The sequence below is a fragment of the Scyliorhinus torazame genome, chromosome 13, assembly GCF_047496885.1.
Source record: "Scyliorhinus torazame isolate Kashiwa2021f chromosome 13, sScyTor2.1, whole genome shotgun sequence".
In the NCBI taxonomy this organism is placed as follows: Eukaryota; Metazoa; Chordata; class Chondrichthyes; order Carcharhiniformes; family Scyliorhinidae; genus Scyliorhinus; species Scyliorhinus torazame.
This window is the reverse complement of record NC_092719.1, coordinates 121206896-121219424: the sequence shown is the minus strand read 5'-3', so window position 1 is coordinate 121219424 and position 12529 is coordinate 121206896. Positions and strand designations below refer to the sequence as shown.

Sequence of the window (12529 nt, the reverse complement as noted above, 5' to 3'; positions counted from 1 at the left end):
ATGCGTGTGGTTCCCATTTGCACAGTGCCATTGAATTTGATCTGCATTCTCGTGAATGGGGCAGATGGGGAGACAACTGGGGACAATTTGGACATCTTTACTCGAAAACATGCTTTCTCCTTTCCCTGGAATATCAGACCCCAATGGCACCCAAACATAGTGGGCGGGATTCTCCATTGGCTGACACTGAAATCGCGAAGCGCGATTGAGTGGAGAATAGGTTCCAAAGCTAAAATCGCGGCAGGCGGCGATTTGACACCAAATCACTATTCTCCATCGCCTCAACAGCGATGTCAATGCGGTCTGGAATGTATGTACAGTAAACACTGGTTGCATGTCATCAGCGGGCCCGACCTGGTATTCTCCGGGCCCCCCTGGATTCTCCGCATCCGATGGGCCGGATCCCGATGGCGAGGTTCATTCGTGCTTTTAAAAATCGTGAAACCGGCGTCATGGCTGCTGAGGGAGAGAGAGGGGGTACGGAAAGTGTCCAATGTCGCCATAGTTTGCTGGCAGTTGTGCCACTAGTCGGAGGGCTTCTGCCAGGGCTGGGTGGGGGGTGGCCGGGAGGTGGGCTGGGGTCAGGGTGGAGGGGCACGGAACATCGTTGCCGCAGCAGGCAAGGCAGCCATGCAGCTGCACACGCTGCTAACAGCCCACTGTGACCATATAGATGTCCCCCCAGGCCACACCCAAGGTGCCCCCTGGCCCTAGCCGATCCATCAGCTGTATGGGTGTGCTCCAGCACAACCAGTGCCATTGTGTTTGCTGGGATGAGTGTGTGTGAGGAGAGCAATGTGTATACGTGGCTGCAGCTTGTCAGCCTCCTGGGTGGCGATCACAGACCCAGCGAACCCCACATTGTTTTTCATTAGAATCGATTGTGTTCCACGGGGGGGCCGGTGCTCGCCCCTCCACAGTCGCTGAATCGGTCCAGGTTCGGCGCCAGTTTTGCTGTCGTGAAAGTCCACAACTTCTGCTTCATCATCAACACTTAGGGCGGGATTCTCCGTTTCCCGACATCGATTTTGTAATCGTCGATCGGGCGAAGAATCCATTTTTCCATCGAATCGAGGGCGGCGCCTGTTTGTTGCAGGTTTTGTTTGCTATGTCCCCTCCAAAACGGCGTCATCGCAGAACACGCCGCACGTCGTTGTGATGGTCTCAGGACCTCACCTGAAGGCCCTCCACCGATGCTCCGCCCCCAATGGGCCAAGTTCCCAACCATGTGATTGACATGTGGTCTCAGTGGTCGGGAACCCAGCGTGGCGGCTGCGGACTGTGTCCAGCGCCACCACAGTCGGGCGGGAACAGTGCTGCTGGCCGAGGGGGGGGGCTTCGGCGAGAGCTGGGGAGACTGTGGGTGGCCAAGGGGTGGACAGGGGTGTCCAGGGAGGCATCATCTGGCAGGTCGGGTCTGCGCATGGGCAGTGCCATGTTGTACGGCATAACCGGTTGCAGGTCGTCGCCGTACGCTTGCGCGGCCATGGATCTGGCAATTCTCCGGCCGTTTATTACGTGGCGTGGCGTGGCTGCTAGCCCCTCACTGGCCAGAGGATCGGTGATGGGATGGCACTGCTTTTTCTGACTTAAAACGCCTTGGATCATCCCGGCATAGCCCCAAAATCGGAGAATCCAAACCCTAGTCTCAGAAATGGAAAATCCCACCCACAAACTCCAGATTAGTACTAATACTGTAATTGGATTGGATTGGTTTATTGTCACGTGTCCCAAGGTACAGTGAAAAGTATTTTTCTAAGTACTTAGATCATGAAAAGAAAAGAAAAAGAAAATACATAATAGGGCAACACAAGGTACACAATGTAAATACATAAACACCGGCAACGGGTGAAGCATACAGGGGTGTAGTGTTAATCAGGTCAGTCCAATAAGAAAGCCTCGAGGAGCATAAAACGTACAGCGGTGAAGTAAAAATGGAAATTAGGAAAGCAAAGAGAGGATATGAGAAAATGTTCATAGGTAAAGTCAAAGAAAATCCTCAGATGTTTTACCAATACATTAAGAGCAAGAGAATAACTAAAGAAAAGGTCGGGCCTATCAGAGATGTGCATGGGTAATTTATGGATTTCCTCCGGGTGCTCTGGTGTCCTCCCACTGTCCAAAGATGTGCAAGTTAGGTAGATTGGTCATGCTAAATTGCCCCTTAGTGTCCAGGGTTATGTGGACTTAAGTGGGGTTACGCGGTTGCAGGGATAGGTGGGGTGCTCTTTCAGAGCATTGGTGCAGACTCAATGGGCCAAATGGCCTCCTTCTGCACTGTACGGATTCTATGATTCTATTCTATCTCTGTCTTAAATGCTAAACTTTAAATTGGGCCCCTGGTTTTAATCCCCCCCCCCCCCCAACTTCACAAGAGGAAACATCCTCTCAGTATCCACCTGTGAAGTCCGCCCAGAATCTCATATCACTCAGATCAGGGGCGAGATTCTCCGACCCCCTGCCGGGTCGGAGAATCGCCGGGAGCTGGCGTGAATCCCGCCCCCGCCGGTTGCCGAAGTCTCCGGCACCGGATATTCGGCGGGGGCGGGAATCGCGCCGCGCCGGTTGGCGGGCTCCCCCGCTCGATTCTCCGGCCCGGATGGGCTGAAGTCCTGCCGCTAAAATGCCTGTCCCGCCGGTGTAAATTAAACCACCTACCTTACCGGCGGGACAAGGCGGCGCGGGCGGGCTCCGGGGTCCTGGGGGGGGGCGTGGGGCGATCTGGCCCCGGGGGGTGCCCCCATGATGGCCTGGCCCGTGATTGGGGCCCACCGATCCGCGGGCGGGCCTGTGCCGTGGGGGCACTCTTTCCCTTCCGCCTCCGCCACGGTCTCCACCATGGTGGAGGCGGAAGAGACTCCCTCCACTGCGCATGCGCGGGAATGCCGTCAACGGCCGCTGACACTCCCGCGCATGCGCTGCCCGGAGATGTCATTTCTGCGCCAGCTGGCGGGGCACCAAAGGCCTTTCCCGCCAGTTGGCGGGGCGGAAATTCGTCCGGCGCCGACCTAGCCCCTCAAGGTTGGGGCTCGGCCCCCAAAGATGCGGAGCATTCCGCACCTTTGGGGCGGCGCGATGCCCGTCTGATTTGCCACCGTTTTGGGCGCCAGTCGGCGGACATTGCGCCGTTTCCGGAGAATTTCGCCCCAAATCTGGATTCTCCGATTTCCCCTGAACATCCCCTCTCCACCCTCGGGCCACCCCCAACCATTCTCTCCAGCCCTCGCCGAAGCCCCCCCCCCCCCCCCCCCCCCCCCCCTCCGGCCCCCCGGCCAGCGACCAGCTCCTGCTCGACTGAGACCACCGCTCCCCTGCCCGATCGGGAACCCGGCCCATCGGGGGCGGAGCATCAGGGGAGGGCCTTCAGTAATGTCCTGAAGGCTCCTCGATGACGCCGTTTTGGAGGGGGCGGAGCATCTGAAAACAGGCGCCGCCCCGATTCCATCGTAAAAAGGGATTCTCCGCCCGAATGTAGAATCCTGCCACTTATTCTTCTGAACTTCAATGCGTTTCGGCCCAGTCTGTATAACCTTTCTTCATAAAATATTTAACCCATTCTTCCCAGGAATCAGCCAGTGAATATTCTCTCGTGAACTGCTTCCAATGTAAATATCCTTGGGTAAGGAGACCAACATTGTTTGCAATTCTCCAGGTGTGGTCTCGCCAAGGCTCTTTGCAGTTGTAGCGAGACTTCACTACCTTTGTACTTCATTCTGCCTCCCCCCCCGCACCCCACACTAAAGGCCAATATTCCATTTGCCCTTCTAACTACAGGTTGTACCTGCATGCTAACATTGTGTGAATCATGTACAGGGACCCCCAGATCCCTCTGCAGCCTTCTTATTTTTAAAATGTGTTTTAAAATAAATGTGTATCAAAACACGTTACAGCACATACATATCCTGTGAAACATACTTCCCAACAATCAACTATACAGTTTGTAAAACTTTTCCCCTTTTTCATTTAAGTCACTGACTGACCACAAAGCGGATACGGATTTTTAAAAATAGGTTTCCATTATGAAATCTGGCTTGTGACCAATGACGAAATAGGACAAAGATATTTGTATGATAAATGGAGACACAGCCACTAAATAGTGGCTTCACCCTTTATGTCTTATGGCTGCCAATAATTGAGTGTTGCTGAAAGCAACTCCACCATCTCATGAAGATCGTGCAGAATTTCATCGGTTTCACCCCCACCCATCCACCCCCCAATCAATTCAAAGATAATTGAGGGTGAAATGAAAACCATTAGCAGGGTGTTTACATCAGGCAGCTAAGGCATGCTCCTCAATGCAAGAAATTGATTCTGTCACTGCACCAGGGACATTAATAGTTCCGACAAACTCCCTGTCCATGTTACCGCACCCCTTAACAAAAGTTGACATTTCTCCAATCGCATCCGATGCCGCCCCCTGCAAGTGAGAATTTGGCATCACAGCCAAAACTCCATTCACTTTCAGCAGGACCGAAGAATCCCAGCCACAAGCTGGCTGTCGGATTTCATCTTTCTACAACGATACTTAACAAGGATAAATGTATCATTATAAACTAAATCATGGAGCAATAAATAGGGGCATGAGTTAAGATACCAGTAAAGCTTCTAACTGATGATGATGGGGTATTTGCCAATGATGAGTTGAGAGACATGTGAAACTACGAACATCATGGTCATGATGTTCTTTCAGCAATGGACCCTATGGAGGGAGCCAAGCTGTGATCAATTAAACGTTCCATATGATTGTAGCTTATCAACCAAACTGCAAGTTGACAAGAATTCACATTCGGTGATTGGCGGGTACAGTCCCCCGACAATTAATGTGTGGGTAAGTTCCTAAATTCCTTCTGCACTGTGCGATAGTCCTCCTGCTCCAGAAGACACTGCAATTAGCTCCATCTTTTCTCCATATTTCAATACTTTTCATGCAAGGAGATTGACTTTTATCAAGGCTGGAGTCTCCGAGAAAATTTAGAGAACTCTGAGGCACCATGTTAGACAATCTGAAACAGAATTCAAATCAGGGGATTTGTTGTATTGTAAAAGAGAGGGTCATAGGAAATGGAAAGGCCCTGGTGAGGTAGGTCCTGATGGTATAAACAGTGGTTATCAAACTGTTAAGGTTCATTCCAAAATCCCAGACTCTGAGCAACTTCACAACTCAAGTGCTTGTTTGTTTTCTAATGAAGGTTCTGCGGAACAGACCGGGGTAGATCGAAGCTTGGAAGACATATTATGATCCCGGACCAACCCCCAGCAGAGACTAGGACTGGACAGAAACCCCAATATATTTTAATTTTGTAAGACTGTGAGGAAAGGAAATCTCACTCCAGGAGTGATTTTATGCAAAATAGGGATATGGTACATTAAAATAAACTTTATTACTAACACAGCATTAAAACATATTCAACATCACACAAGACAAATAGCTTACAATTACCCCTTAAACAATTATAATCAATACAGTGACACATTAACCCTTAACTGCTATCTTTATTCCCACTCAAACAACAGAACCATCTCTGCTCTCAATCCATCTTCAACTGCGGTTAGCACTCAGGAATACCTGCTGTATAGAGATGTCTGGATATTCTACTTCAAGAGAAAATATATTTTGACACTGCTTTAAAGAAAAGACCATGGGTGCGATTCTCCGACCCCCCACCGGGTTGGAGAATCACCAAGGGGCTGGTGTGAATCCCGCCCCCGCCGTGTCCCGAATTCTCCGCCACCAGAGATTCGGCGGGGGCGGGAATCGCGCCGCGCCGGTCGGCGGGCCCACCCCCGGCGATTCTCCGGCCCGCGATGGGCCGAAGTCCTGCCGCTGTCAACCCTCTCCAGCCGGCGTGGATTAAACCACTTTGTGAATGGCGGGACAAGGCGGCGCGGGCGGGCACCGTGGTCCTGGGGGGGGCGCGGGGCGATCTGGCCCCAGGGGGTGCCCCCACGGTGGCCTGGCCCGCAATCGGGGCTCACCGATCGACGGGCGGGCCTGTGCCGTGGGGGCACTCTTTTTCTTCCGCCTTCGCCATGGTCTTCACTATGGCGGAGGCGGAAGAGACCCCCTCCCCTGCGCATGCTCGGGGATGACGTCAGCAGTCGCTGACACTCCCGCGCATGCGTCGCCCGGCGAAGTCCTTTCGGCGCCGGCTGGCGTGGCGTCAAAGGCCTTTCCCGCCAGCCGGCGGAGCGGAAACCATTCCGGCGCGGGCCTAGCCCCTCAAGGTGAGGGCTTGGCCCCTAAATGTGCGGAGACTTCCGCACCTTTGGGGCGGTCCGACGCCGGAGTGATCCGCGCCATTTTTGGCGCCGGGTAGCGGACATCGCGCCAGTTTGCGGAGTATCCCGCCCCTGAATCCTGTCAGAACGAAGCAGAAACTCGGGCTGCATTTCTTCAGCAGCTGCTTCTTAGCTTGTTTCAGATCACCTTTCAGCCACACAATTTTGAACTGCTTGGAAAGAAACTGCTTATCTGTCTGCAGTGAGAGCAGATGCTTGACTTTTGTTCACATCCCAATCTAAAACCCAACAAACCTGCTTTTCTGCAAAATGCCTAGTAACGTAGCTCCACCCATTAATTACATCATCTTACCAAAATTACATCACCTTACCAAGCTGAAATCTAATTAGCTCCACATGGAACACCCCTTAATCGAAACAAAACTTCATTAGCCCAAGCTTTTACAATGCCTGAATAGCACCTCTGACCACCAAAATCTTTCAAACCAATACTTTTTAAAAACATGACTGCAGCAGATACATGTAATACAATATATCTGAAATTCCTACATTCATCACAGGTGGTAAGGTGAGTGACAATTGCACACAAGACAGGGTTATCGCATCCAAAGGCCATCGGCTTCCATGTTTAGACAACCCAGAGATGACAAAACTAATAATTTTAGCAATGCTTCACATGTTAATCTTCCTGATGGGCATTCTAATATAGTTGGTTTTGTCATTCTTTCGGCGGTAAAAATGAGAAATATATTCTGCGGGATTCTCCGTTGGCGGGATCCCCTGCTTCGCCGGCAGCTCACTCACGCCTGCGGTTTCCTGACTGCGTGGGGTGGCCATAATGGGAAACCCCATTGACTTGCTTTCGGAACTGGGAATCCCGCTGCTGGCAGGGATGCACCGCGCCGGAACACGGGGCTGGCAGGATGGAGAATTCCACCCATTGTCTTTACCTTGAGAAGCTAACAAAATAAAATGAATGCTGAGAGTAATTTAGCTGTGGAAACAATGGGCGGGACTCTCCATTCCCCGACGCCGATTATGCAACCGCCAATCGGGCGGAGAATCCCTTTTTACGGGGGTGACGCCTGTTTTCTGATGCTCCGCCCCCTCCAAAACGGCGTCATCGGAAAGTAGACTGCACCATAACTGAAGGCCCTCCCCTGATGTTCCGCCCCCAATGGGTCGAGTTCACGACGGCGTGGGGCACATATGCTCTCAGTTTTCTTGAACCTGAAGTGGTGGCTGTGGACTGTGTCCAGCACCCCCATAGTCGGAGGGAGGAGCAGTGCCGCTGGCTGGGGGGCTTTGGCGAGGGCTGGGGGGACTGTTGGAGGGTGGTCCGGGGGTGGTGAGGCGGTGTCCAGGGGGACACTATCTGACAGGTCAGGTCCGCGCGTGGCCGGCGCCATGTTGTACAGTGTGACCGCTGCAGGTCGCTGCCGTGTGCATGCCAGCCACGGACCCAGCAATTCACTGGCCGTTTATTTTGTGAAGGCCGTGTGTTTTACATGGCGCAGCAGCTAGCCCCTCACCGGTCAGAGGGTCGGTGCTGGAGCCGCGCCGATTTTTTTCATCATAGAACTAGACACTTCCTCCGGCAGGAGCCTCAAAATCGGAGAATCCAGCTCCATGATTCCATCCAGCTCCATGACTCCAGTGGAGGCAGAGCAATAGAATTTGTTTGTCAAATATTTTAAGTGAGATACTGATTGTACTGCAGATAGTTTTTGCATTGAATGGGATGTGGATACCTGTTCATTGTAGGGTAATTTGCACTCTTTAAAAAATGTCAGTGAGAAAAGGTTGGAAATTGATCTTGTTGGATTGAAACCATTGCTGAAAAAAGGAAATCTTTTCTTAAACTGAATGGGTGGAGGCATGACAGCAAATGCCTATTTAAAAGGAAATACATGGATGAAAACATTGTTGGGTAACCTACAGGATACTTTTGCTTTGGTTGTGTCGACATCACTGACTAACATTCGCATCTCGCCAACTTTTATGAATGTGGTTGACAATGTGATAGTGACCAGATAATCTGTTTTTTGATATTGATTGAGGGACAGATAAGGGGTCTTTTACATCTACCTGAGTGAGTGGGCCGATGGGACCTCAGTTCAACATCTCATCGAAAGACAGCACTGTCCCTCAGTGACTGTAACCTGGAGTGTCAGCCTTGAATTTATACACTCCAGCCTGGAGTTGGACTTGAACCTTGTGGATCAGAGGCAAGAGTACTGCCAACTGAACCGCAGCTGATACTTCACACAGAGAGGCGAGACCTCTCGGAATGTATTGTTTTGTACATAATATGAATGTTATTGATTTCATTTGTTTTGACATTTTGGTCGTGCATAATGTCAATGGCGCCGATTTTTATTTAAAGAGAGAGAAAGGAATCTGTTAATCGTGTTTAATTGTGTACAAGTGGTGGGCATTAACTTGGCATTCATTTTGCGCCTCCTCTCTCTGTTATAGAGTTAATATATGCAACCAAAATTTCAAAACAAATTAGATCAAAAACTTCCATATTTTGTATATACACTGCATTGCAAGGCACCCCTCCTCTCAGACCACTAAACAGACAAAAATTAAAGCACCTATTATTAGTATATGCTTTTAAAGTTATTCTGTTAAGAAATCAGAGAATTCACCTGAGGAAGGAGCAGTGCTCCGAAAGCTAGTGATTTGAAACAAACCTGTTGGACTTTAACCTGGTGTTGTAAGACTTCGTACTGTGCTCACCTCAGTCCAACGCCGGCATCTCCACATTCTGTTAAGAAATGAAGAAGTTTGTAAAGATTGGCTCCAGTTCTATCCTTTAGCAAATAGCCTTCTGGAGTAAAACATAGAGGGCGGGATTCTCTCAGCCCGGGGCCGGGCCGGAGAATCACCGCGACCGGCGCGAATCACACCACGCCGCCCCGACGCCGGCATGCGATTCTCCGCAGAGCGCAGAATCGGTGCAATTGGCGCCAGTGTGACTGGGCGGCGCAGGTAGGGGTACGCTCTACGCGGCCAGCCCGCCGATTCACGGCTGTCGTAAAAAGGCCACGTCCCACCGGCGACGTGCACACCTGCTCTCAGCTGGCGGGACTCGGCGTGGAAGGGTCGGGCACGGCCTGTGGGGGGGAGGGGTGTCCGACTTCGGGGGGGGCCTCCGATGTGGCCTGGTCCGCGATCGGGGCCCACCGATCGGCGGGCCGGCTTCGCTGGCTGGCAGCCTCCTCTCTTCCGCGCCGGCCCCTGTATTCCTGCGCCATGTTGCCTCGGGGCCGGCGCGTTGAAGGAGGCCACTGCGCATGCACGCATTGGCGGCGGTGCCACTGCACATGCACGCGTTGGTGCCACTGAGCATGTGCGGATCCCGCGGCGCCCAGTTCATGCCGGGATCAGCAGCTCCAGTGCCGTGCTGGCCCCCTGTAGGGGCTGGAATTGCTGCTCCTGAGGCCATGTTGACGCCGTCGAGAAACGCGACGGCGTATCCGATGGCGTCAACACTTAGCCTCAGGATCACAGAATCCCGCCCGACTTCCTGGTTGAGATGAACACAGTGAGGGATACACTTGCACTGGAGACAGTTTAGAGAATGTTCACCAGGTTGTTTCTAGGGATGATGGGGTTTGTCTTATGAGGAAATGTTGAGGAGGTTGGGCCCATACTCATTGTAGATCAGAGGAAAACCCATTGAAATGTGTGAGATTCCGAGGGGGCTCGACAGGCTTGATGCTGAGAGGTTGTTTCCCCTCCTGGGGAAAATCTAGGGGGCACAGTTTCAAGATGGAGAGAAGGAGAATTTGCCCTCCCAGAGGGTTGTTAATCTTTGGAATTCCCTACCCCTGAGAGTGGTCATTGAATATATTTTTGATCCACGAGGGAGTCAATGTTTCAGCAGCATGCAGTAAAGTGGAGTCAAGGTCACCATAATCTTATTGAATGACAGAGCAGGCTTGAGGGGCCAAATAGTTAACCCCTACTCCTATTTCTAATGTTCCTCTGGGTCTGCATACTCACGGTGATGGTCATTATTAAAGGGACCAACATAACTTGTTTTTCACCATCTTCCCACAGATTGGCCCTTCGTCATCTCAATGCTGCTGGCAAGCCTCAACAGCTGCTGCAACCCCTGGATCTACATGTGCTTTACCGGCCGGTTGTACCACGACCTGATCCAGCGTTTCCACTGCTGCTCCTTGAGGCTCAACAAAAACGAGCAACCCAACAGCGAGCTGACGTGCAGCAAGAAAAGCAACTCCTCCACTCTCGCCATCAGCCTCAAAAGCTCAGGCAGTCAGAAGAGCCTTTCACTCTATCAGCAGTAATAACGCAAACCACAGTCGAGTCTGTGTGGCAAGGCCCATTCCGCAGAGATCTTTCCCCATGTTTCTTTTGCCCTTTATCCATTATTTAAAATGCTGTGCCGATTGTAAGTGATAAGTTATTATTCCTCTCAAATGACCTCTAATGCACTGATCAAGTTTGACCTTATTGTAGCTGGGTCCTGTTGGGTATGATACCACTAGCAATCGACAGCTAACAATGGAGATTGACTGAAGAGGGAATGCAATGGGGCCATGTATCCTGTTCCTAACTGGTATTCACTGACCTCTGAGTGGCCATTGGATGTGAATAGAACAAGTTTGCACAAAGTGAAATAATCATAGTCCCAGATGACCATTGGCTGCTTTCCCCTTTGAAGGAGAGAGCTGACTGGTGGTGATTTAACCTGAGGATCACCACTCCTCAGGCGAGGGGCAAGGTTGAGATGGTGGGGCCCTCATGGACAGCTTCAGCAGGTACGGGAATTGAACTCATCACAAACCAGCTGTCCAGCCAACTGAGCTAAACCGGCCCCAACTAACCTGCTGATAAACAAGAGCTGATTTTACAAGGCCCCGCTCGGGGCTGTGGATACCTGGGTTGTCAGGGGGAGGTGGTGTGGGCTGCATATTGTGGCCAGGAAAAATGCCAGCATGTTCTGTTGGCGTCCTGCTGATTTCCAGCACTGGCCTGCCTGGTTATTTAAGCCAGTTCCTCTCTGCGTCTTTTATGCCTGTTCATCATCTCCGCACCAGCAGTTCGAAACAAGCATTGGCTTGTAAGAGTAGGCTTTTTCAAGGTGTCACTTTATAATTGTTGTTAGACCGTTTGTTTTTGTGCGGTTGCTTATTCTGTATTTATTTTAATTCATTCACTATTTTGTCATTGTTGAGTACTGCTTATTTTTGTGCTGCGATACATTTTGCAATGATTTTGCTTCCAGCTGCTTGCTGGATGGGAGTTCCTCATGGGTTTGAATAAGCGCTCCTCGATTTAGGGTGGGAAGAGCAGTTCTTGAGACAATCTTGATGGAACTTCATTTTAAGTTGTTACGGATCTCAGTTCCTCAGATTAAACCTCTGACAGTCAGTTGGTGAAGGTGGAGACCAGACGGCAATCTTCACTCAGCGTAACTCCTAACTCTACGCCCGCCCCCCCTCCCCCCGGAGTCAACAATCGTCTCTTTATGCTCAGTCAATAAACAATGTAATGAACAAGTTTACAGTCCCTCAAAGCGGCCCTGGAACAGAAAGTGCTGTGATGCCCACTGCTCACAGATAGCTAATTGTCTCGTAATACTCTTTTGAGTACACCTTTAAAAATTGGCAATTAGGGCAGCACGGTGGCGCAGTGGGTAAGCACTGCGTCCTCACGGCGCCGAGGTCCCAGGTTCGATCCCGGCTCTGGGTCACCGTCCGTGTGGAGTTTGCACATTTTCCCCGTGTTTGCATGGGTTTCGCCCCCACAACCCAAAGATGTGCAGGCTAGGTGGATTGGCCACGCTAAATTGCCCCTTAATTGGAAAAATTGAATTGGGTACTCTAAATTCAAAAAGAAATTTGGCAATTAACCAATAAACAAATCAAATTAAATGGAGAGCCCCTTAAAGGGGCACCTCCCTTTGTGTGCTCTTTTGAGTGCACCAAAGATTGAATAAAATCAATGAATTAACAAATTGAGGGGGAGGAGGATAGTCCCTTAAAGGGACACTGTAACTAATAACAACCTTACAAAAGAAACCTCTGCATTCCACGTCAACAATGCACTCCAGCCCCCATGATGTCCACTGCTCAAGGAAGACCTCAATCATGATGGCGGACATCACTTGTTTCCCTAATTATACTCGTTCCAACAAAAAAAACAATGAAATAAACCAACCGGGGGGTGGGTGGGTGGGGGGGTGGTGGAGGGTGGTGACAGCTCCAGTTGACACCTCACAGTGGGTTCTTGCTCAGTTTATCCATCTCGT

General features: G+C 51.0%; 1 protein-coding gene across 1 annotated transcript in view; it reads left to right on the top strand.

Annotated features, from left to right (window-relative positions):
* The window catches only part of LOC140388263 (mesotocin receptor-like), a 47696-nt gene extending 35259 nt beyond the window's left edge, over nt 1-12437 (top strand). Inside the window, exon 3 of the mRNA XM_072472122.1 lies at nt 10312-12437. Coding sequence (XP_072328223.1) covers nt 10312-10562 — 251 coding nt within the window. The 3' untranslated portion in view covers nt 10563-12437. The remainder of the gene's footprint in view (nt 1-10311) is intronic.
* Nucleotides 12438-12529: the final 92 nt, after the last annotated feature.